At 48.9% G+C, this 25,926-nt stretch overlaps 1 protein-coding gene across 1 annotated transcript in view; it reads right to left on the minus strand.

Moving 5' to 3' along the window:
* Nucleotides 1-4,068: 4,068 nt before the first annotated feature.
* GTSE1 (G2 and S-phase expressed 1) overlaps nt 4,069-25,926 on the minus strand; it is a 28,501-nt gene continuing 6,643 nt past the window's right edge. Inside the window, exons 3-12 of the mRNA XM_058568134.1 lie at nt 25,454-25,511; nt 24,726-25,350; nt 21,811-21,981; nt 20,998-21,124; nt 18,914-19,294; nt 12,998-13,070; nt 10,641-10,880; nt 5,811-6,015; nt 5,065-5,277; nt 4,069-4,545 (exon numbers count right to left, since the gene is read on the minus strand). Of these exons, the coding sequence (XP_058424117.1) occupies nt 4,462-4,545; nt 5,065-5,277; nt 5,811-6,015; nt 10,641-10,880; nt 12,998-13,070; nt 18,914-19,294; nt 20,998-21,124; nt 21,811-21,981; nt 24,726-25,350; nt 25,454-25,511 (2,177 nt within the window). The 3' untranslated portion in view covers nt 4,069-4,461. The remainder of the gene's footprint in view (nt 4,546-5,064; nt 5,278-5,810; nt 6,016-10,640; nt 10,881-12,997; nt 13,071-18,913; nt 19,295-20,997; nt 21,125-21,810; nt 21,982-24,725; nt 25,351-25,453; nt 25,512-25,926) is intronic.

A 25,926-nucleotide genomic window follows, 5' to 3' on the forward strand; every position in this document is an offset into this window, starting at 1 on the left:
GCATTCCGGAGTCCCGTTCTCCGCCGACGTCCGCGCCCCCTGCCCGCCCCCGCTCTCTTTTCCCTCCGGGGCGGGCTCCGCTGCCTGCGGTGCTCGGTGCTCTCTTGTGTCAGCGGCTGCGTGTGCGCCGCGCGGGGACGGGCGGGTGCTGTTCGCGGCTGCATTTCCGGCGCCGGGGAGCTTGCGGCTTAGGCAGCGCCTCGCGCACGCGCTGAAAGGCCAAGGGAGGGACTGAGTCGGCCCGAGGGGGTGACGCCGAGCTGTATTCTTCCAGGAGAGGGAGCGGGCTCGCTGAACCAGAGGGAAAGACAAGCAGGCGGGGGGCCCAGCCTGTGCAAAGGCCCTGGGCCCCTGGGGCGGGGGTCGCGCAGACCCAGTGGGAGCCGCTGGAGGGTTTAGCAGGGGAGCGAAGTGATCACATTTAAACTTTTATACGATTTTCCTGGCTGCCCTGTCGAGAGGAGGGGACGGGAGCCTGGTTAGGAGGCCATCACAGCCATCTGGAAAGCAATGGTGGCGACACAAAGATAGTATTTGGAGGTAAAGTCTGTAGCCCTTGCTGGTGGAATGGATGAGGGGGGCAGAGAGGGTGGAGGGCTTGATGCTTCTGTCTCCTGGGATGTTCCCTGAGGACGAAGTGGCCTGCCCGGTCTGCTCCAAGTGTGCGGTGCCGTGGGGCCGTCCGACGGGAGATGCGGCTGCGTCTGAATGAGTGAGACAGTCAGTGCGTGCCCGGGGGAGCCGGGCAAATGACAGGTGGGAGGTTTCTGGGTGACAGACGCAGCAGAACCTCGACACGTTTGCTGGGCCTGAAAGAAGAGGGTGTAAATGGAACCCAAGGAAGAGGCCGGGATGGGAGACCGGGACCCAGCAGAGCGGGCTAGAGGTCCAGGGGCTGACCCGCAGAGAGGCTGGGAGGGCCAGGGCGACGGGCTCAGACCTGGGCGCCTCGGGCTCAGAGGGCGGTGAGGTCTGGTTTGACGCCAGGAGCTGCAGCCCGCATGTGCAAGATGCAGGCGTGCTTTCAATCACCAGTTTTGTTTTTCACCTTCAACCCACAGTGTCACATTTTACAGCGCACACTGTGCCCAGAGTGCACACCCATCTACACACGTAAGTGTAAAATAGAACGCATGTCAAAACAGTTCTCACCCCTGCAATGTGCCATGCAATCTTATATTTTCATTTTATTCTGTTTTGTTTTTTAAAACTGTTGGTGCTGTCTGCTCAGCTGATTTCAAGTAGGATTTGAACCATGGTTTGAAAAATGCAGGGGAGGAAACGCCACCGAAAATGCAGATGGTCTTGAGATCAGGCCCACGCCAACACTTGGCATGAAAATCAGTTTCCTAACAGTTTCTGAAAAGGTCAGCAGTGGACATAAATGATTAAACATGGATAATTACTAAGGGAGCCGTTTTCCAGAGAACAGGAGTAGTTTTAAGGATCTCGAGTGAACTGAGGCCCCACGTCTCCACTTCTGAGGAGAGAAGCAGGAACTGCCAACTGGAGAGTCGTGGCCACTGGTGCCAGGAGCAGGCACGGGGTGAGCTCCCGATAGGAGGGAAGGTGGCAGGGCCCCTGTGGGGACAGAAGGGCGCTTTTTCAGAAGAAGAAGTTATCAGGAAACATCCAACAAGGGCAGCAGTTTCACCTTGCAGTTCCCAGAAAGACATGAATAAACCCAGTATCTGGCCTCCAGCAGATTTAGGGGTGAACCTTTAGCCCAGGCTGTGGCCGTTCCCGAGCTGATGTCGCTGGATTTTTTGGCTCAGCCTAGAGGACCATGCCCTCTCTGGGTGTGGCAGTTTGATACAAGATTGGGGCAGAAGTCTAGTTTTCCTGCCCAAAGCAAGGACTTGAGGTTTAAGTATGCTGCCGCCAACCCACAAAGTGGCTGAAACTTGATACGTTGGCAATGTATTTTCTGCTACTTTTCAGTTCAATATATGGTATTTTAGCTACTTTGTAGCTCCAAGTGATTGACCACTGTGAAAAGTCCAGGTCCGTGGATGGACCAGCGATGGCAAAGACTGACATCCTAAGTGCCGCCTGCCAACAGCGATGTTAAGATGCGAATTTCAGAGATGAAAATGTGAAGACATTTGCACTAGGAAATTAATGAAATACTGTAAAAACCACACGAAGTTGGACCTCTTAAACTCGGGCGGGTGGCCCTCTAGTGGCAGCCAAAGTGGCTCACACTATTCTACAGAGAAAGAGGCCTGCCCCTCAAGGCACTCCAGAAGCACTTTAGTCTCCAGTCCTCATGTGCGATTTCTCACACCGAGCCCATGGAGTGGTGGATTAGGGTCCGGGGGCCAGAAGAGGAAAAGAGTTTGGGGGACGCTTGTCAGAAGGAGCAGCTTCAGCAGGACAGCCAGACAGAGAGACCAGACCAGGAAGGAAAGGGGATGACACACATGGGGTGGGAGGCGCTGCTTTATCCAGCTCATGCTCTGGGGGCCTTCATCTTTTTGAAGAAAATGACCGTCAGATTAGTCCTGTCTGAGGACACTTGTAGATTGGATAGCGCACCTGAGCCCCAAGGAGTCTGGCTGCTCCGGAGGCACCTGGGCTGGGGGGAAGGGGCCCCAGAGGAGAAAAACCAGGGAGGAGGCGAGGGCCAAGGCCCAGCTCGACCCCGGGGTGTGCATGGGGCGGCCAGAGCCCCATTCCGTCACTTAGCGTCATTAGACGCTAAGCCCCAGGAGGTAGGGATGCGTGTCCCTCTGTGTCCCTGGCAGAAATGCAGCCTCCCCACAGTAGAGTCTCCATAAATATTTGTTGAATGAATTAATTCGATTCCAGATTTTGGTTCTTCCCCTATGAAATGGGGCCACACCAGACATTTGAGAACCCTTGTGGCGCTAATTCTGGATTCTAGACTTCTGTGCTGCCCATGGGAATAGAGGGAAGAGGCGAAGACTGCTGTGACTCCTGCAGGTTCCCTGCTGCGGCTAGCCAGGGAGAGTTCCTAGAGCAAAGTGCCTTGTTTTCAGAGTCTAACTGCTAGTTTACTCGGGATACTCCAGTTACGAGCTCATACTAACAAGTGTTTCTGCATTTAAATGTCAAGCTTTTATCATAGGCGCAGCAGTGCTGTTCTCTTGATCCCACAGGAGACACCATTCCAAATGGCGCTTTACAGCGGACATTCACTGTACCAGGTGAAGCACAGCCCCGCCAGCTCCCTCCCCTCAGCCTTCGGGACCAGGGTTCCCTGGTCTCATGCAGGGAGCACCGGACAGGAGCCCAAAAAGCGGTCCAATTAGCAGCTTTTCTACTGCCTGCTATGAGGCCACTGAACTAAGACTGAGAAATTTCCTCATAAAATAAGGAGATACCTAAACAGATTAGTGGCTTTCAGGCCAGCTAGTTTTTTAAAAATATTAAATTAGAATGGCTTCAGGCAGAGAATAGGATTTGCAGTGGCCCTCAGCTCCTGCTGTTTCCCGCTGCCCTCCACCAGAGCGCTTCTCTCTCCCTCGGACACAGTCCCCACTTTAGTGTGCAGAGAAGCGCCCCCATCCCCTGCCTTCTCTCCATTCTGCACTCCCACCTCCCTGAGCAGCCTCTTCTCACGGGGTGGTCTGCGGCCCTGGCATCTGAGTCACCTGGGTGCCCAGTAAAGATGCCGATTACTAGGCCTGCCCCAGAGCTGGGGGGAAGGGTCTAGGGTCTGCATTTAAACCAATTTTTATTCAAACTAAATTGTTTTTTCATGACATCCCCATCACTGATTTATTTTATAACTGGAAGTTTGTACCTTTTGACCCCCTTTGCCCATTTCACCCACTCCCCACCCCTGGCAACCACCAATCTATTCTCTGTAAGTTCCGGGGTTTTTTTTTTTTTTTTTTTTAGATTCCACATATAAGTGAGATCATACAGTATTTGTCTTTCTCAGTCTGACTTATTTCACTTAGCATCATGCCCTCAAGGTCCATCCATGTCGTCACATTAAATTTTAAATTAGGGTTTGGATAATATAAATCTTGCATACTGATAAGAGTGATAAAAATAGCTATGTATTTCTGAAAATCAAGATAATCTTAAAAATCCAGATGTGCTTTAATGCATTTTCATTTATTTTACAATTTAAATCTAGAATATTTAACTTTTCATATAAACTTAATTTTAAAAATAGTCACTTGCTATTTTACATACAAAAGATTCAAAACAAAATTCTCCATTTGGAGCGACTTCCACTTGGTATTCCAGCGCAGTGCGTGGGGCAGCGAGGACGGAAGCTACCAGATAGTAGTGACCTTAGTTGGGCAAAAACACCCCGCGACCCAGCAGCCCCCTGCAGGCATGGTCATTGTACTTAGGCTTTTTTTTTTTTTTTTTTTTTAATTTTTCCAATACAATTTCTCCTAAAATTTATTTCTAAGCGTTGAAAACCACTTTAGGACCAACTGTTCTTGTAACAGAGTAAAATGCACAAAATTATTCTACTCAGAACTTGAGAAGCGGCGAGTCCGTGTTTTCTTTGTCAGCCTCGGGACTCAGCTGGATGAGAGGAGAGGCCAGGTCTATCAGCTGCAAGAGAAGCAACAGGAAGTGAAAAGAGCGGCCGAGTTGCCCCTCCCGGCCCATAACACTGCAGGACCTTGTTCACTGAAGGCTGGGCTGCCCACGAGCCGTCTCGCCGCGGCTCGGTGCCATAACACCTCAGTAAGCCTGGCTCGGGCACACTGAGATCTCAACTGTCCCATCTAAGAAGTTGGTAGGAGAAGATGCACCTACTGAAGAACTCCGAGTTCTCAAATATTTGTGCTCCCTTGTCAGACCTTAGGCACGGGGGACTCTGGGGTGGAAACGATGTGACCCCTGCCCTCAGAGAACTCCCGGGTTCAGGCAGGATCCCTCAGTGGGACTTGAACTTTGAGCTCTCGCCACCAAAGATGAGGCGTGCCCTAAGACATGTCACCCTTAGAAGCCCCAGTAGCCTCTTTCCTGGGTCACTGTGATGTTCCTGGGTTGAGGAACAAACCTAGAACTGAGGCCAGCCAAGGCTGAAGCCAACCCTACCCTCCCAGCCCCCCTGCTGCTCCTCACCTGTGCCACCTCGAGGAGAGGCTTCAAGGCAGCGTTTCTGTTCATGTCTGGAGTGTTCGTCAGGAGGTCGATCAGAGGTCTACTTTCTGATCCCAAAGCCAGGTTTGCTTCTGAAGTATTGCAAAGATCGATGAGAGGGAGGTCGATGAGGGGTGTGCTGTCAGCTTTCGGAGTGATGATAAGTTGATCCAGCTTGATATCCACAAGAACAGCCTGGACAAGAACACAAGATTTAAAGGCAATTCTAGCATCTTTCTGTCAACCATCTTGGGAAAATGGAGGCTTTGCTTATGTCCCTAGGTGGCTAACAGTCTGGAAAGGGAGGGCTTTCCAAAGCCTCAAGGAGGAGGGCTGGGACGGGCCCTGGGTGGGGAGAGCTGGCTGTGGTGAGCATGCACTGACCGAGTTCTCTCCTGTTGGCCACGCTTCACCCCCGTCCACCTCCCACCTGTCAGAGCCGACACTGGAGCGCCCACTAACCCCTCGCTGCTGCCGGACTTCCCACCTCCTGTCCTGTGAACGCTGGCCCTATCAGTGTCAAATACAGGGGGAGGGGTGGATTTTTTCTCCTCCAGAGGCCGGAGGTCCTGGCTTCCTCTCTGGCACAGCTGGCGCTGGAGGCCCCAGGGTCACAGGATGAAGTCCTGTAGAGGCAACTCTGGGCCCGTGGTCCTGAGCTACCACTTGGCTTCCAGGGCAGTTCCCATTCACCAGTATAACACGAGTGACCCGCGCCTGTCTCTGACCTCACTGGGGGCTGCATCTTCAGGCGGCTGTGCTTCATCCAGCGCTACTTCTGGGGTGGCACTTTTTGAAACAGTAAAATCACTCTTTTCTGGAGAAAAGCTAAGTGCCTGTGGCACAGCAGACAGAGGAGAAAAACTCTCGTCGGACGACAAGTCCGAGCACCCAGAAGCAGCCTTGCTGTTGCTCTCCCTCCTTGGTGAAGTTCTGCAGGAGGAAACAAAGGAAAATCTTATAAGGAAATTCCTGTAAATGCTAGTTTGCTTGCCCGTGGTGTTATTTTTGTGTCATACAGTGGAGAGCGTCCTGGCTCTTGTTCCAGCTCCGTTGGGAAGACTGAATGACTTCTGAGGTTCTATCAGCTCTAAAATTTTACCAGGCTGCTATCAACATGTGCCCCTTTTATTCCCTTGTCCTTAAGGTTATTAAATAGCAGGAAAGGAGCGAGGACCATGAGCAGGAGTTTCGCCTCCATCGGCATGCAAACCACACAGCTTCTCCTGGTTCCTAGGCACGGCCCCACCCTCCCAGCCCCAGGGGAGCCTGGGGGCTGCTCCACCTGCCTGGAACAGCGCCTCCTCCTGCTGCTTCCTCAGGAGCCTGGCCTGTACCCAGGCAGGTTTGGATCCCCTGGTTATACACCCCACGGTGGAGGCTGCCCCCGTAGCACACATCTCCCGTGCAGATGCTCCTTTGAGGACTGTGTTTCCCACTAGACGGTGTAGGGAGCACCTGCCCATCTGCCTGCTTCCTGCTGTGTCTCCAGACCGAGGACAGAGTTGGCTGCCTGGTGGGCCCTCAACACCTGATGACTCAAAACTGAATTACACAAGGAATACACTATATTTTCTTTTTTTTTTGTGAGGAGGACCAGCCCTGAGCTAACATCTGATGCCAATCCTCCCCTTTTCTCCTTGAGGAAGATGGGCCCTGAGCTAACAACCGTGGCCATCTTCCTCTACTTTATATGGGACGCCACCATAGCATGGCTTAACAAGCGATGCGTCCGTGCGCACCCGGGATCCGAACCTGCAAACCCTGGGCTGCCACAGCCAAGCGTGTGCACTTAACCACTTGCGCCACCGGGCCGGGCCCTATATTTTCTTTTTAATATTTTAAACACTTTACAACAATCTGAAAAAAGAATTTTTTTCTCTATTTACATTTATATACAACAGACTTACACAGATCACTGTGACTATTTACATACTGAGTCTTGTTTGTCTTCCTTTCTGTTTGATATTCTCTCTCCCCCATGTCACATGTATCTGAGCATTTTTTTCTTCCACAGTCTTCTTTATTCTCGTAGAACTAAGTAGATATCTACATAGTCAACACCTACCGCTGGTAGATATATTTACACACACAGGACTTTTTTCTCAGCCATTGTTTCTTTTACAGAAATGGGATCATATTCCACACCCTCTTCTGCATCCTTTCTCCCTCAAGGATTCCTTATGGAAACCCCCCCAAGTACAATGCTAACTCAGGCCTCTTACCGGCTGCCTAAATGGTTGTTTACTTCCAGTCTTTGCCACTAGAAACCCTGCTGCTATGGGCCTCTCTGTACATATGAACTGTAGCCTCACTCCTGCGCAGGACTGCTGGGTCAGGGGTCTGTGTGAATTGTAACAGATGTTGATAAATGGCTTTCCAAAATGTCCCATCACAACACACACTCCTGCCAGCAGTGTTCCAGGATCCCTCTCCCCCACACCCTCACCAGTCAGCAGGAACCCCGAGGATCTACCATGAGCTGCCTCCTGGTTTCTGTCATGTGCATTTCCCTGACAGTAGTGAATCTGGGTGTCTTCTCTGATTTGTTAACCATTTGAGCTTCTTCAGATCCTTTGCCTGTTGCTTTATATTCAACCATTTGTCTCTTGATTTCATTGATGGTAATTTTAGCCATAAAGAAAGAGAGAAGTTTTTCATTTTTACACTGTTAAATATGGCTGTCTTTTCTTCATCACTCCTGGGTTTTCAACTGTGTTTCCAGTCTCCTGCCCTCTAATTATTCACACAGTCTCCTACTTTTTTCTTCTACTGTTTTTGTATTATTTTTTTATTGATGTTTTAATAGTTTATAACATTGTGAAGTTTTGGGTTGTACATTTTTGTTTGTCCATCACCATATACATGTCTCCCTTCACCCCTTGTGCCCATCCCCCACCCCCATTGCCGCTGGTAACCACAATACAGTTCTCTCTGTCCATGTGTTGGTTTATCTTCCAGATATGAGATCATACAGTGTTTGTCTTTCTCTTTCTGACTTACTTCACTTAACATAATACCCTCCAAGCCCATCCATGTTGCTTGTTTTTGTTTTTTATATTTAAGTCTCTAATTTATCTGGGATTTATTTCTCCATGATATAAGATGGGTCCAATTTAATTTTCTTCCAGATAGATGACAAGCTACTGTTTTTTTAATACCTATATTCATCAGTGAAATCGGTCTCCAGTTTCCTTTCTTAGGTGTTATCATTAGCTATCAGGTTTGGCATTAAAATGAATTATAGAACCTTCCATCTTTATTTATCTGTAGTTTGAAATAGTTAACTTTAAAAATTAGATTTTTAAAGGTCACATGTGACTAGCTGTGACCTTACCTGAGCCAGGTGCCTTTTTCGGTCTTTAGTCACCTTTCTAAGCTCCAACTATGGCTTAATTCATGTTTCCCCTTTTCCTTGGGCTAATTTAGACAACGTATTTTTTAGGAAATCATTTCATTAGGTTTTCAAATTCACTGTCAGAGAGTTGCAGGCCACGTTTCCTGAGAATACCGTCAATCTTTCCTGTTTATGTCTATCTTCTCACTGCAATCTTGTCTGTTTTTGCTGATTTCTCCCCACTGCCATTTGGGAGCGAGGGGGACGGACGGGGAAGGTCAGCCCACTGGACTCAGGTCAGTTACTGGACAGCCCCAAGTAACAGCACTGCCACAACTGATGGGAAGCAGAAAGCGGTCCCCTCCAAGGGGCAGAGCTGTCCCTGCTGGATAAGGCAGGAATGTTCAGTGTCTGCACTGTCCAGTACAGGAGCCGCTGGCCACATGGGGCTACTGAGCACCTGAAATGTGGCTGGTGCAAATGAGCTTCAGAAATTCAGTTCTGGATTTTGAAGTTCCTTTAAACTTAATTAACTAGAATTTAAATGGCCACACGTGGCTAGCGGCCTCTGTATTGGGTGGTGCAAGTGGAGAAGCCCCCTGCTCCCTGCTAGCCTGTATCTCACAGCCTCATGACATAGGAGAGGACGCTGCCTGCCCACCCAAGTCCTTAGTGGCCTCTTGAGGCTGGGGAGCTGAGACCATCATAACCTTCCCACCCATGACCCGGGATCCACAGATCTGCGAGCTCCTCTTTGCAGAATCCGTAGCTTTAGGGGCTCTCAACCCTGGCCTCATCCATGGTCAGGGAGACCGCCTGTCCTCTCCACAGGAGCCCCAGGATCCAGACCTCACTCGCCCCAGTGCCTGGAGCCTCAGAAGCTGTCTGGCTCAAGAGCATCAGACCAGAAATGGAATTGGAATCAGAAGTGAAAAAGAGGGGTCAATTTAAGGTCCTCACGTTCCCAGAATCCCCCAGCCTCTCCCACAGCTCTGCCGTGACATAATAAGCAAACTGAAAGCCCAATGCCTATGCTTTGCCCATTAACTCTCCTTTAGACAAAACTTCTAGTCAAGGAAGCTAGTGACCAACAACAGATTCTATGTGTGACTCCTCTCATAAATATTTCCTGAGCACCCTATGTGCCAGGAGCCCGTTCTCAGCTCTGAGGACATGGTGACGAGCCTGACGGAGAAGGTCCCAGCCCTCAGGGAGTTTCTGTGCTAAGGAACTATCAGACGATGGTCAAGGAAACAAATACACACATACCCTGTTTAGGCAGCGAGAAGGTGAGCGAGGCTCTGAGAAAACAAAGCAGGAGACGGAACAGAGTCACTGAGCAGGGAGGGGGTTTCCAGAAAGGCCGCTGAGTTTGGCCCCTGAACGTGAACTTCAGAAAAGGGAGGGGACAGCTCTGCCAAGACCAGGGGCAGGACGGCAAGGACAGACCTGTCCAAGGTATGGCGAAGGGGCAGTGTGGCTGGAGTGAAGTGACAGACAGCGGGAGATGAGGCAAGAGAGGTGGGTGGAGCAGGCGATCCTACAAAGCTGGAAGCCTGAGTGTCATCACCCGACAGAGACGCTGAGGGCAGGGTTGCGGGACTCTCTCCGGGACCCAGTCGCAAGGACAGCACTGGATCCCAGAGTTCCTGATGCGAACGCACCTTCCTGTGCAGCTTCGCCCAGAGGGCTCCTCCCAGTGAGAGCCCTCATCCATCCAGACTGTGTAGTCACGCGTCGCTTAATGACGGGGACGCATTCTGAGAAACACATCATGAGGCGATTTCGTCGTTGTGTGAACATCGCAGAGTATACTTACACACACCTAGATGGTGCAACCTACTCCACACCTAGGCTGCGTGGTACTAATGCTGTGGGACCACCATCGTATACGCGGCCTGTTGTTGACCAAGACGGTGCATGACTGTACTCATGTGCAGGCTTTCTCCCTCGCTTGCCCAGCCCTCCAGCCCAAACCCAGGATGACAGCAGGTGAGAAATATGATGAAGGAGAAAGCCAGTGCCCTCCCTTCCTTTCAGAGAACAACAGGAGAGCAGGGGATCAGGCTCCCGTCGCTGCCGCTGAGAAGGGGGATAAACCACAGCCCGGCTGTTCCTGACAAGTGGCTTCTAAGTACCAGACTGGGCAGCCTTTCCAGCATGGGGATCGCTTGAGGTTTTATGAATTTGAGACACACTTATTGCAACCTTTATCTCTTACCTCGATGCAGATTTTTTCCGGGGCTCAGAAGAAAGTCGCCGAGTAGACACACACAGGGGAGAAGCCAGAATCCTGGGCGTGGTTTTAGGGGTCACCAATGGAAGGCCAGCGAGTCGACGGCCGACAGGTGTGGGCAACGCTGATATGCGCCTCGCACTCACAGGGGTCCTCGCACTGCTTAAAAGGCTTTGTGAGGCTGGCCCTGATGAGCGTCTCACAGGAGTGCTATGGACGACCATCCTGCAAAGACAAATTGGAGTCTTAAGCAGAGATGACCTTAAAAAATATCTAATTATTCAGCCAATCTGCTAATGCAGTACAAAGTCCTATGGTTTCAACATAAAAGACTCAAGCCAGCAAAGCCTGTTGGAGCTCTGTTCTCAGAGGAGGGGCTGCAGCAAGGGCAGGGACTCAGAGCTTCTGCCAATACCCCAGGGAATCCCTAGCGCAGGCTTCCGGTTCCTCAGTGGGTGAGGCCTCCCCTCTCTCCTCACGGGCTCCCATCAAATGTGCCTGCGCTTTCTGGGTAGTATCACGAAAACATACTTCATGGGAGGTTCAGAAGAGATCTAAGTCACCTTTTGATGGCATAAATATTTCCATAAGGAAGTCCAGACCCACAGCGGGGTCTGGCTGGGCACGTGAGTGGATGAGCAGGTTTCGCTGAGTGTTCATTCATCCCCAGGTCTAAGGCTACCTGACTCAAATGTGAACACAAACAAGTAAGTCACGGCACCTGCTGCTTGTTTCTCATGCATCTCTCCTTCCAACCCTGGTCACACCTGTGGCTTCAACTGCCAAGAATCTTACCCAACTGTCAGTTTGTTTTGTTGTTGTTGATAAAGAAGAGAGGCTGGGTAGAGCCAATTGTTATAAACAAGTCAGAACATCCTACCAATGTCTCCACATAGGTCTGGGGATGACCCATCTGTTGGTTCTATCATCCGACAAGGACAGTCTTTATGTTCTCCCAAAAGAGTCTGAAAACAAACTCTAACTGAAAAACAGCATCACTCCAGGAGCAGGGGCAGGAGGGAGGGGTGCTCTAGTCCAGCTGCCACTCTGCAAAGTTCTGGAATCACTGCCCTCTGCCCTTTATTGCTGAGCACTGGTAGCTCCACCACAAACTCCAGTGAAAATAAATAAAAATATAAACAAATGTAATCCTCGAAGTCACCCTGGGAGGCAGGAGCTGTTCTGCCATGCGCAGGTGAGAAAGCCAGGACAGAGAGCCGAAGCGAGGCGGTCAGTGGCTGTCGGGCTCGGGGTTTTGCTCTGACCCACTGTGCGTGGAAGGAACCTCGGTATGACTAATGCTATAAGGGAAAGCAGCTGGTCCAACCCCAGGACATGCCTCCCACGTTCATACACAAGTAAAGGAAAGCACAGAGTCGTGGAAAGATTTGCAGACGGCCCAGGCTGGTCCCGGGCAGAGCCAAGATTAGGGCCCCTGCTCTGATGCCTGAGCCCAGGGCTCGTCTTGCCCGTCCCATCCCTGCAAGGTCCAAAGCAGGGCTCCCATGCTGCCACACACCCGGACCCCAGCCCTGGAAACACTGTTCCCACGGGTCTGAGTGTCCTCACTTCCGCCCTCACCTACAGCTGCTATGCACAGGACTGAGCTGCACTGGGCAGGGTCCCTCCACTGTGACAGAGTACTCAGAGAGCCAGGCTGGGGCCTGGTCACCAGAACAGGCCGGATGTGTGGATGGAGCAGCCCTCCCACCTCGGCAGGTGGCAATACAGGGTGGCAGTGGGAGGACAACTAAGGGGAGCAGCTGTCTGAGCAGCTCCTGCACCAGCCTAGGCCTCATGTGTGTGTGCGTTTTCTTACTGTTTGCAGGATCTGCTGTGCTGAGCGTGGCATCCCCCCTGGACAGGTAAAGAAGCAAAGTCAGGACAATCCAATCACTTGACTAGATCGAGACCAGGAGTGGTGGGGCTAGGATTCAAACCCCAAGTCTGAGAAACTGCACCACCCAGTGGTCTTCATCCGGGCACAAATCAGAGGCACCTTTTAGAACCTACAGATTCTGGCTCCACCCCAGACCAACTGAATCAAAACTTTGGGAGTGGGCTGGGCACTTGCAACAGCTCTGAAGGCACTCCTGCTGTGCAGCCTGGCTGGAGAACCGCCCTGGCTCAGGGCTGAGGATCAGCATCTACACCACAAGAGGCAAGTCTGTGGCTATGGTAAACTGCTGTGGATATGAAAAAAAGTGGTTTCCAAGAGACTGGGGCTAAGGCCAGACCTGCATGGCCACCACACATTTGAGAAGGGACTTTAAGAAGTCAGCAGATGCGTTAGTTTGTTCTTATAGTAACATTAAAAGAAAGGAGGCAGACCGACTCATTACCTCCCTACCGACGTGCAGGACTGCAGCCTCTGCGCCCGAGAGAACTTTGGCGTTGCGCTGCCTGGGTGTTCGCCTGAGACGAGAGGAAGTGTGCCGTCAGTCAAACACGGGTCGAGTAATAAGTCCACCATTTGGGGCTCTTCACCAAATGGGCAATTCTCCTCTAAATGTCTCTATTTTCCCAAGTTGCAGTGCAGATGACACCGAAAGTAGACGAGGGTCAGACAAGCCCACAGGGAAAACCTGCCAGGCCCAGGGGTGTGAGAGGGGACACGTCCTCCCTCCAGGGGACCCACCCCAGGCAGGGCTTTAGGGGGCGACTGATGGGTGCAGAAGAGGAAGAGCCCTCATCACCACCTCTGCCCTCAGCCTGGCTACTTATCCCCAGACAGGAACACAGCACAACTTTACAGGCACCGAAGAGAAGGCAGCGCTCAGCAGAACTGAGTCATGTCTACCTGTGGGACACCTGAATTTGTTAGACACTCACCCATGGAAGCAACACTAATGTGGTCAGGCTCCCAAGCAGGCCCCACAAAGCCCACCAACTCCTTCATTTCCGGAATAGGACATCACAAGGACAATCACAAGACAATACATTCTTTACGTGTTGTCTTGCAGTAGACAAGCATTTCCACGTGTATGATCTCATCTGATCACAAGTTAATGACAAGCCGGCTTGGAGAGCTGAGCGAGGCCCAGCACAGGCCCCAGACTGCGGGCCCACAGTCAGTCCCCTTACAACACTGGAACCAGTTCACAAACTCACCCTGGGGCCCCCAAAGCCGCAGGTGCCAGGTCCCCAGGCAACACCTTGCTATCTCTTGGAAGCCATGGACAGACAGCTGTGCCCAGAGCCCCTACCCCAGGCCCCAGGGCAAGGTGGGGCTGGTGTTGAGACCCCTTTGCAGCAGACGCTCCGAGGCAGCCAGGCGCGGTCCAGGCCAGGGCTCCTGCACGTAACCCCTCTCTGGACCCCTCCCATCATAAACAAACCTGCACCTGCCCCTGCCCCTTCCTCCCTCTCCACTACTGCCCCATGTCTCTGCACCTCTTCAAAGCAAAATCCTCTCAAAAGAGCTGCCTGCACATGCTTATCTCCATTTCCCATCTCCTATTCTTTTCAAAAACTGACCTTATCAAAGTGATTCCTGCACGAAAAAAATAGAAGGGTAAAAATCTTAAGAGACAAACAGCAGTCTCCTGCCACACCTACCCTACTTCCAACTGGTGTTTCTTGTATTTACCTTCATGATTCTAAATTCTGCGGCTACTTCTTCATTTCCAAAACCTTTAGCTGCCACAATAAGCTCCCTCAGGCACCACCTGCCTGCCCTCTACAGTTCACTTGGCCGTCAGTGTTGACACTGGACGGCAACATGCACAGCTGAGCCAAATGGGCTACCCAACTACATCTCTCTCTGGGGCTCCCATCCACGCCCCTGCCCTGAGATCTTAATAACTGCCTCCATTTTTTTGCTTGTTTCTTATTTTGGGGTGTGTGCGGGGAATAGGGGCAAAGGGGGCTCTCTGACTACATGTCCCATAACCTCTGTCTTTGGGAGTATTTTCCATGAGGTTACACCTCTCGGGGCACTGAGTCCACATATTACACGGAGGCCTCTCTGAGCCTGTGCTGGCCCTTCACTCCCAACCCGGAAGCCCCTCTCACCCCCCTGTTGGGTTCCCTCTTTCATGGACCCCGTATGCCCCTCTTTCCTGTTTTCTCCCACATCCTGTTGGAGCACTCTTCTGGAGCTTCCAAAGGACGCACGGGAGGGTAACTATTTTCATGAAATTTTACATGATTAAACTATCTTTATTATACCCTCAAAATTGACCAAGGGCTAGTCCAGGGTAAGAATCCTAGGTTGGAAATTATTTCCTCCCAAAGTGTTGAAGGTGGGGTTCCATCTATGGAGCTTCTAATCCTGTAGAGACAAGTCCAAGCCATTCTGGGTCTCGATCCTTCGTCTGGCCCCTGGGCAGCACACAGAGTCGCAATAAATGACACTACTGGTCTCTGGAATATTTTCAGAAAGTTGGACACAAAAGCTCCATTGCAGGGCTCTGTTCATTGTCCCCGTGTCTCCTCTGTGATGACAGCTGGTGTCACAACCACAAGTGCTCTCAGCCACACAGCAAGTGAGACACCACCCGACCACAGAGCTGCATGTTCTGAGCAGTGTGGTCGCTGCCCGTGGCCTCGCCAGTACTGAGCTGTGGGGACGGTCTGGCCCAGGATGAATGATGACAGGTGTGTGCGAGACGGCCCTGTCCCTGATGTGAAGAAACAAGGAACAGCCTGCTAAAGCGAGAAGGCAGACTGGAGAGGAGCGGGAGGAGCTGTCAGGCACGGTCTGAGCAGCAGAGGGTGGCAGGAGTCCCACGGCTCCACACAACTCGACAGCAGGAGGACCAGCCGACAACTGTGCAGAGGTAGCTGGATGAACCGTGGCCACGGCAGGCTTCAGGCACTTGGAAAGAAAGGAAGCAAACGCTACTAACACCTCCATGTGCCCCGTGCCGTGAGGTACCCCTGCAGAACCATCCGTCAGAGCTTCCATTTCTGCAAACACACGCAGCTCTCTGCTGTGGAAACCTAAATTTTATCTCCAGGTCTGACTTCTCCTCTGAAGTCCAAACTCATACACTGCCTGCCTGCTCAGCACCGCCCACTGGAGCACTGTAGGCATCTCAGACTCAACAGGTCCACACTGGACCAGTGGACTCTGCCCGGGAGCACTGTAGGCATCTCAGACTCAACAGGCCCACACTGGACCAGTGGACTCTGCCCGGGAGTGCTCTCCCTCCAGGCCTCCCGCCACCATGAGAGGGAGCAACCAGGTGGTCCCGCCAAAACCTCAGGGTCCCTTGAGTCCCCTCTCCACATTGCCACGTCCTATCCTGGGCTGCCAGAACGTCCCCAGACCAGGCCCCTCCTCACCTTCTCCACCACCACCAGAAGCTCTTGTCTGGATCATGGTGAGGCTTCCGCGTGGCTCTCTCTGCTTCCACCCTTGCCCACTAGGCCCTGTTCCTCCCAGCTTAAAACCCTCTTCAGTACTTCCTCCTGCACTGAGAGCCATTCCACCGTCACAAGACTCTACATGAGCTGGCCTGTCTTCATCTCTCGTTATTCTTCCTCTCGTTCACTAACTTGGCTGAGGTTGCTAGTTTTTGTCTAATATCCACTCTCCTCTTCTTCTTAGTAAGAAATTTTAGCTGGATGTAGAATAAAAAAGACATGTCTTAGCATCCGTTGTAGTTAAGTGTGGTCACGTGACTAAGTCCTGAGTAATGACATAAATGGAATGGCATGTACGGCTTTCAGTGAGTTTCCTTGAAAGGTAGGGACTTGCTCTTCTCCTATTCCATCGCTACTGCTGGTAGGTATGAGGGCTGGAGCTGGTACAGCCATACGGGACCATGAGGGAGAGAAGCTAATCATAGCAAAACAAGATGGAAGAGGCCTGGATCCCTACCACTGAGGGGAGCCATACCAGCTCTGGAACATCCACCTAGAATTTTACGTGAGAGGGAAATAAACATCTGTCTTGATTAGAATCAACGTTACTTTGGGCTTATGGCAGAATCTAATCCTAACTACTATAACTACATTTCTACCACACTAGCCTTTGTGCCATTTCTAGAATTTGTCAAACATCTTTCTGCCTCAGGACCTTTGCACTTGCCATTTTCTGCCTGGAATGTTCTCCCTCTAGCTTTTCTAATGGCTGCCTCCTTCCTTCTCACGGTTCAGATCTCAGCTCAGTGTTACCTCCTGAGAGGAGCCTTCACTGACCATCTTAGGCGAAAGGACCCCTCTATCTAAATTCTTCCCCAACACATACCAGTCATTATAACATCATCCTCTTTTTTTATGTATCATCATCCTTCATTTGCTTCATTATACTTATGATCTCAAAGTATACTTATTTGATAACATTTCTTGCCTTTTACTATTAAACTGTAAATTCCATGAGAGTAGGCTCTATCATATCATTACATCCCCTGTACCTAAAAGACTGCCTAGTGCTGGAAGACACTCAATAGAATGGCTCATCCTTATGTCAGCAGTAACTCAGAATGAGGTCTTCTGGCATTAAAGGCCACTGTACTGGCTGGCAATGCTGATAACTTCAACCTATTCAAGCCTCCTAGAAAGCACCTACTTGAGAGAGGAGGCCAGGACTACTCTCTCCCTTAAATTAGCTCTGTACGACTTTCTGTGTCATACAAATTTGTTAGATTAATTTACTGTGACCAAACACCCACCTACCACCTGCCCAGACACCATGCCTGGCAGACAGTCTGCCCGGTGGCCCCATCAGGATGCCCGTGCAGGTGGGAGAGCCCAAGGAGAGCTCGGCAGTCTCACTGATTTGAGGAGACAATGATCAGGGTTCCGGGAGGCGGTGGAAGTTGAGGGGCAGAGCGCTAGAGAGGAGGGAGCTACAGAGAGAGGAGGAGCTCTCGAAGTCTGACAGGGATCCCAACTTTGTTGCACAGTAAGCAGTGGCACGCGTGCAGGGCAAGGCTCTGAAAGGCCGAAACGAGAACAACTACTGGGAAAACTGCCGTTGCTCACGAGGGCTGGGAAACACATCCAACCAGCCAGCATGGAGACCTTGTGCACACACAGCACACGCAGCAGGGACTCGGACAGGCCACACGTGAGTACCAGGGCTAAACCGCCCCAAGAGGGAAGCCCATTCAAGATCCGCCCATCAAAGCTTAAAAAGAAGGCTCAAAAGGATCAAGCTGACCCGCAACTAAGCTGCCTGCCAAAGCAAAATTCAGCTCCTTAAAGACAACAAAATCCAGACATTCAAAAATGTAAACCTTACAATGTCCAGCGGACAATAAAAAATTATTAACATGTGAAGAAGTAGGAAAATGTGACCATAACCAGGGAAAAAATTAGTCAATATGAACAGATCTCAAAATGCCAGGGAAGAGGGAATTGAAGAAACAGACTTTAAAACAACCATTATAAGTATGTTTAAGAATTTAAAGGAAAACATAAACACCATGAGGACAAAAATGGGGACATTATAATGTCAGAAATGAAAAATTAACTGGACAGGCTTAACAGCACATTACACACACTGCGGAAGAAAAGATTCATGAACTTGAAGACATGACAGCAGAAACTATCCAAACTAAAGCACAAGAGAAGAGGCTGGAAAAAAAAAAGAACAGAGCTTTCATGACCTATAACATACGTAATTAGAGTCCCAGGAAATGAGAGGAAGCAAGAAAAAATATTTGAAGAAATAACGGCCACTTTTTTTCCAGATTTGATTAAAAATATTAACTCACAGATCAAAAAAAGCTCAAGAACTCCCAAGCAAGATAAACACCAAGAAAGCTACATCAAAACACATAATAATCTGGGGTCAGCCCGGTAGCGTAGTGGTTAAGTTCCTGTGCTCTGCTTTGGCAGCCCAGTGTTTGCAGATTTGGATCCCAGGTGCGGACCTACACACTGCTTATCAAGCCATGCTGTGGCAGGCGTCCCACATATAAAATAGAGGACAAGGGGCACAGATGTAAGCTCAGGGCCAATCTTCCCCAGCAAAAACAGGAGGATTGGCAACAGATGTTAGCTCAGGGCTAATCTTCCTCACCAAAAAAAAAAAAAAAGGGGGCATAATAATCAAAATGCTGAAAGTAACAAGAGAAAATTTAAGAGCAGCAAAGAACAGTGATGTTACACAGAGCAGAGTGAATGAAAGATAAGAAAACCACTGACTTCTCATCTAAAACAATGCAAGCCAGAAGACATATTTAAAATGCTTTAAGAAAAAAGAAAGTGAAGAAATCACCATTACCAAAACTAATAATTTTTTTAACTTTAAATATAATTCGTTCAACATTTCAAAAACACATTAAAATTTATCTATTACTTACCAGTGGAAAACTTAGGGATTTTAAATTGATTTGTAGGGGTAGGCATCACCTTTGTCTTGGAATTTAGAAAGGAATCCCGCCTTCCTGTCCTCCCAGCTGTGTTCAGTTGAGAAGACTGTGACAGACCAGAGTGAGAGCTCAGCCTTGGGCCTCCCTGTTCTGGAGTCTGGAGCTGGATGAGGGGTGACGTGGGGGGCGCCCTGGGTTGCTCCGCTGTCAACTCAGCAACCTCGGCCCACCTGCTTTGCCTGCAGGACACACCAGCAGGGCCTGCCTGCAGAGACGGCTGTGACACGGCATGTCCCATTCTGCCTAACTGGCTGGTGTTTGACAGAGGCCGGGAACTGTCTGCAGGACTACTCGGAAGTTCACTTGACTTAGCTAAAAGAGGAGACACACAAAATCTAGTTGTCACTCAAGCTTATGTTATTTTTAAATTATGAAATTATTTAACAAACGTATATACACGAGATATACTATCTTTAGCAAATCTACCTTAAAATGTGTTAAAGTGAAAAAAATTATTTCTATCACGATGATTTCCATATAAAAAAAACCTATGACACATGAACAACATTCTGCACGTCCATCAGGCAACATCCTCAAACACAGGACAATTCAGGTTGCTTGTGGGTTAGCTGAGTGTGTTCTGAGCTGCTAATTCTAGACACTTACCAAGGTGTGTATAAGTATACATAAATTCAAGCTCTCTTAGCTTCACTGATTATGTCAACAGCAGAAATCTACCCTAGCTGACCAGATGGAAGTGGACAGTCTAGTCACAAGCCCCACCTGTCCGGTCGCGGAGGTGAGGAGGGGAACGCGGAGAAAAGACACAATCGTTACTGGGTCGGTTCCTTTAAATTACAGAGCTTGGGTCATATCGATCATGAGCGCTAATTAAAACAGAATAGCAGATAAACTAGGGTGAAAATACTCAGCTGCCAATATACTCTATATGGAAGTCAATCTAGTAAAAGATTCTTACACAAAACTTGAAGAGAATGCCTAATGCCACAACTCATATTATTCAGTGGGTAACAGTTTTACAGTGTTCCTCCCCACACACTATCGTATCTGACCCTAATGATTCTGCTACAGACAACAGAGAAATATACACACACCAGAAGCCCCATTCAATTTGTCTGAGCCTTTACTAGAGGTAGGAATGTAGAAATCATAAACAAAAATAGTGCTGATGCCCTGAGCCAATACAGCAAAGGAGACCTCACAACACCTAATGTAACAGAACTTCCTCTTGCCAAGCACATGCCATAGAGGTGACTGGCACCGTATGTAGTTCTTCCAGTGCCCACAAGAGCACTGCCAGGGTGCCATCATCCTCTCAGTTTGTAAAGATATGGAAACAACTTAAGTTCTCTTAATTACCAATTGGCAGTCAGGATTCCAAATCAGATCAATCTGATTCTGGAGTTCATACTTTTCATATTTAGTGACCAAAATCCACACCACGCTGCTTGGACTACAGTCAGTCTACAGAGCAAGTATAATTTGAAGAGGGTTTAGTCCTTGAGAGCAGGAAATCGAATGCCTTTCCCCATAGCCTACTAAGGCTTCTTCTCTTTACCACTAGATGGCATCCTTTGCTTGGTAAGATTAAGTTTTACTGGAATCAGATTGATCTGATTTGGAATCCTGACTGCCAATTGGTAATTAAGAGAACTTAAGTTAAGATAGCCTGAATTTAAGGTTTGGGAGTGAGATTTAAATAAAAACCCAGGAGTTACAAGGGTCATATACCCTAAATTACCTGGAACAGTCCTATCTAAAAACCTGTGTCTGATTACATTTCCACTGAGGCTGGCCTCAGTGTCTTTCTGTGTTCTCAGGCTGGCGTCGCGACTGCTTGGACCACCCTAAACTAAAAACGCCCTTCTGCGAGTGCCTCTCCTCAGAGCAGGGGAAGCACCCTGAGGGACCCTGACACAGTCTCCCTTGCTCCAGACCACAGCAAGCCTTCCAGAACTTTCTGCTGACCCTAGGTGGTTCTGTGAAGATAGTCTCAGAGGAATGGACAGCACTCAAGGCCTTGCCTTGAGCCCCGAGATACAGGCCGGCCTCACCTTTGCCTGTTGCTGGAGCAGCAGACACACTGGATGTCATGCCTGAGACACACCCCAAGGAAGAGGGCTTTCTTTCGAGGCTGCCAGCACAACCAGGTGGTTTTAACAGGGTTTTCCTCAGCCCCAACTGAAACAAAACGTTAAAAAACAGAATCACCAAAGATTTCATTATGTACCCATTACTTATTTCTGCAAAAGGGTTTTAAAGTAATTTTTAATAATTTAATGATTATCATCTTGAATTTGAAGAAGAAACAGGTCGAGCTGTACTTCTCCAAGTGTAATCTTCAAAGCCCTGCATGACGCACACCTGGGAGCTTCCTGAAATGCAGATTTTGGGGCCCAACCCAGGCCGGCTGAGTCAGCAGCTGTAGGGCCCAGCTTCCGGCCATTTTTACAAGTACACACAGCTCAGTCTGACCACCAATGCTGGAAAATAAATGGCAGAGATGTGGGCAGCTGTCTCTCTGCCTGTGAGGAGCTGCAGTCTTCAAAGCGTCGACATCCCATCTCGTCTGCTCAAGGGCCCTGTGAGGGAAGCAGAGAGCACCTCTGCCATCACAGACACATGGATGCTCCGAGAGGTTGACTCTTCTCAACCCACAGAGTTCCCAGTGGCAGAGGCCAGAGGCCAGCCTCCAGCAGATGCCAGGCCTGCGTTCTCTGCATCTCACCAAGCTGCTTCTCATAGGGCATTCCGTCAACCTTCCTAACCCTGATTTTAATCAAAAGACACATCCCACGTATACAAAGCTGCCGTCTTATTCCCTTCACTCATAAGCCACAGCCCACCTGCGGCCCCAGACAACCCACCTTGCTTGGAACAGGGAGTGACCGCTTGCCTTGGACCAAGTGGCTTCCACTCGCTGGCAAGCTAGTGACATCCTGGGCAGTGCTGGGCTTGTCAGGTGGCATGTCCCTGTGGGATTCCTTTTCATTCAGGATTTTCATTCTGCAAGGACTAGCTGGTTTCTCTTTAGTAAGCTGAAAAATTTGAAAATGAAATGTGAGAGCTGTCCAGTCTTTAACAATGTACAGACACACTAAGGCTTCAGTTTAGAGCAACTGCAGGCACCATCCATCCTCCCAATGCTACACATGTTCCTCATTCATCAACGAGACTGAAGGGAATACAACAGTTCGCTTCCTCCACCAAATTACCACAGACAAAAACGATGATTGAGTTTGCTCCCTCATTAAAGATAGGGTAAAATAATACCAAGACAGATCATTAATAAGTGCGAGAGCCTCTAAAGCTATTCCTCAATCAAGATTCTTACTTAAGGATGATAACGAGGAAACTGGTTCTTATTACAAATTGTAAAATGCTGCACAGAAAGGAATTATTCATTAAAGGGTCATTCCCTCTACCAGACAAGCTGCTCAATTGCAATGCATCTTCTTCATCTAGTAAGGAAAGCCATTTTTTTTGGCCAGCAGAGTCGAACAAAGAATAAATTCCAGACATTTAGGTATGAGGGCATTCATGGAACTAATCCATGGAGAGTTTAATAAGAAGCAATAGAAGCTCATAAAGTCATAAAGATGAAGCAGTAACTTTTCCCTTTACATCATTTTTTAAGTTGAGATATACCTCACATCACATAAAATTCACCACTGTCAAGTATACATCACGATGGTTCTTTGTATACTCATCATGTTGTGCAACCATCATCACAATCTAATTTTAGAACATTTTTGTTGCCCCTAAAAGAAACTTACAGCCTGTAGCAGTCACCCTCCATTCCCTCAACCTCCCAGTCCAGTCAACCACTAATCTACGCTCTGTCTCTATAAAGTAATTTGCTTATTATGGTCACTTCATATAAATGGGATCATACAATATGCGACCTTTTGTGTCTGGCTTTTCACTGAGCATACTATTTTCCAGAGTCATCCATGTTATAGCATGTATCAATACTGAATTTCTCTATTGCCAAGAATATTCCACAGTATGCATGGACCACATTCTATTTATCTATTCATCAGTTGATGGACACTGGGTTGTTTCTGCTTTTTTGGTTATTAGGATAATGCTGCTATGAACATTGGTGCACAGGTTTCTGTGTGGACATGTCTTCAATTCTCTGGGGACTATACCAAAGTGTGGAATTGCTGGGTCATATGGTAATTCTATGTTGAACTTTTCCAGGAACTGCCAAACTGCTTTCCACAGTGGCTGCGTTATTTCACATGCCCATCAGCAATGCATGAGGGTTCCAATTTCTCCATGTCTTCACTAACACTTGTTATTTTATTTTGTTCTTCTTACTACAGCCATCCTAGCAGCTGTCTTGAAAGCACATTTCTAAATAGTACCATCAAGTGGTCCAGTCGTTTCTAGAGGCGATCTTACCCCAGTGAGGGTGCGCCAGTGAGCTGCTCTAGAAGTGAATAACTTTTCCCATAAAAACAAGGTGGCACGTGGTGGGGGGTTCCCAAATGAGCTCAAAATGCCACCCAGCTGTACAGCTAACACCTCACTGATCAAAAGCTCAGCTCTCTGGCACCAGATCACCACCTCAGACCAGGAAAACAAAAGGACCCAGAATAGCCAAAATTATACCACAACCTCTGCCCTGAGTCCATATATTACACACACAACCCCCTGCTCGAGTATACGTGTTACACACGCAAGTCGCTGCCCTGACTCCACGTGTTACACACAAGACTTATGTCGTTCTCATTCCAGAAAGATCACTTTAGAAATTTATGTCCACATGGTCTCCAGAAAAAGGAGTTTGTATGGTTAAAGGAACAACCCCAGCTAATTAGGGAAAGCGATGGCTGACATCCCTCCTCGATGCAGGGCTCTGCGTGGCAGACGCACTTTCAGCCTGGTTCAATTCTGCGTTCTGATAGTAGGCAGTCATGTGGTCCACGAGACGTGCTTGTAGAGGGGAAAAAGGAATGTCTAGGCCTTGCTGGGCATTTTGCATTGACCTAAACCTGCTAACAACCCCACAAAGCATCACTCCTCTCTAACTGGCTGAGAGCTGAAGCCTGTTGCCCAGGGCCAGGAGCTGAGCTGGGAAAGAGTGCAGGGCAGGCTCCAACCTGCTCCTCCAGGGCCTCTCTGCTGCCTCTCCTCCAAAGTAGGAGCTCCCCCTCCTCCTCTGAGCACAGAGCCAGATCAGGCAAACCTGGAAGCAGCCATCGTCTGACATGTACCTTCTGTGACCAAAGTGCCCTCCCCTACAAGCCTCTAGGACCCTCAGCTACCCAGAGTTGGATGACCGCACCCCAAAGGCATACCTGTCCACTGCCACTTCCCAGGACAGCTCATCCGCTTAATGCCTGGGAGGAAAGCAATCTAAACTAAGTCATAGTTAGGGAGGATGACTAGTTGCCATTCCAGGAGGGAGAATTTTTCAAAGAAGTTGCTTGTTAATGCAAATGAAATCCCTAATGGGTGGAATGTCCAGTTGTAACAAAACAGAAGGGAAAATTTCAAACAGACTTTAGGAGGAAGTGTTTTTAAGTTATGACAGTAGCAAGGCAGCCCTGCCCACATCCACCCCAAACCCAGCTCCCACGTGGTTAGCGCTCTTCACGGACTTCCCATTCCTATGCTTCTGAGCTCTCAGGGCAGCTAAATCTCCAAGTTTCTCCCCGTATAATGGAAAACCACATAAAAGTTTCCATTAAAGGGCATAAACCAAGAGGGCTAAGAAGCAAGGGAGTGTCCAGTTCCCTAGACAAATGTTCTGGTACGCAGTGTTGTCTACCTGCTCCACGGCCAAGTGAATGTTTTTCCCTCTAACAGACAAAGCTCGGGGCGGCAGCAATTTGCTGATGACCTTTTTCTGAGTCACTGCCTGGTTCGGAGGGTGAGCAGTACTTGGTTCCACTGGCAAAGAAGAACGAAAAGAGTGTGGCGGCCCCTGCCTCTGGGGGAGGCTGGCCTGGGCAGGGGCACTGTGCAGGGCCACGCGCGGTGGGGGCTGGGTTCCCGAGGGGGCCAGTCCCCTCAAGGGGCTGTCTGACAAGTAGTATGTCTCCCTTTTAAGTGACCTGGGGCTTTTCTTCATTTCATTTCCCTTCTCAAAGAGGTTTATTTTTAATTTTGACTCCTGTATGAATCTCTCCACACCCTGGCTCCAGGAGTTTTCAGGCTTGGCGGCTTGGGCCACCTTGTTTTTGCTGTTGCTTTCTATCTGCAAGGCCAACAAGTGAGCTTCTTTATAAACTTCCACAAATTTTTCCCCAGTGAGAGGACTCCAAGTGAAGCAGTTTTCAGATGCTGGCCAAAGAGGTTCTTCAGGAATCTGATTATTTAAGTCTAAGCTGGCAGCAATACATCTTTCTTTATGCCCAACAGGTCCAAAAAAGACTTCATCATCTTCATTTGCACTATTTTAAAAGAAAAGGATTATTAATAACACTGGCATTTAAATGAAAGACTTTACCGAATGTGGTTAGGCCCAAGGCAAGGGAAGAAAACTCGTTTGTTTACCTTGAAGAAGACAGTGAAAGATCGAAGTCAAACTTTTCATCAGCCAAAAGAAGAATGTCTGGGGGAAAAAAGTCCACGGTTATTTTAGGGTTGGGCTTGATACAGAGAAAACATTACCAGTCTCTATAGCAATCAAAACTATAATGAAATTTCACTCCCCGAAGTGTAACTTATCATTATTTTAAATGTCACATTTTCATAGGGGAATCTAGATTATATTATTTCTTCCATTTTTCTTTTTAAAATAGCATCAGCCATTCTGTTTGCTAAGCTGCCCCAAAAGCCTAAGTCCTTATTTTTAAGATATAATCTAAAATGCATTCACTGAGTCATTTAACTAGCTTTTCAACACTAGGTAAGTCATTTTCAGGTACAGAATATTTTCAAAAGACCACCTGTGTCAGCTCCCCTAGAATTAAATTCCCTGCTTACAAACTACAACTTTTTTTGCTTTCAAAAGCAAATTCAATATT

This window comes from Diceros bicornis, chromosome 25, assembly GCF_020826845.1.
Source record: "Diceros bicornis minor isolate mBicDic1 chromosome 25, mDicBic1.mat.cur, whole genome shotgun sequence".
NCBI classification, from domain to species: domain Eukaryota; kingdom Metazoa; phylum Chordata; class Mammalia; order Perissodactyla; family Rhinocerotidae; genus Diceros; species Diceros bicornis.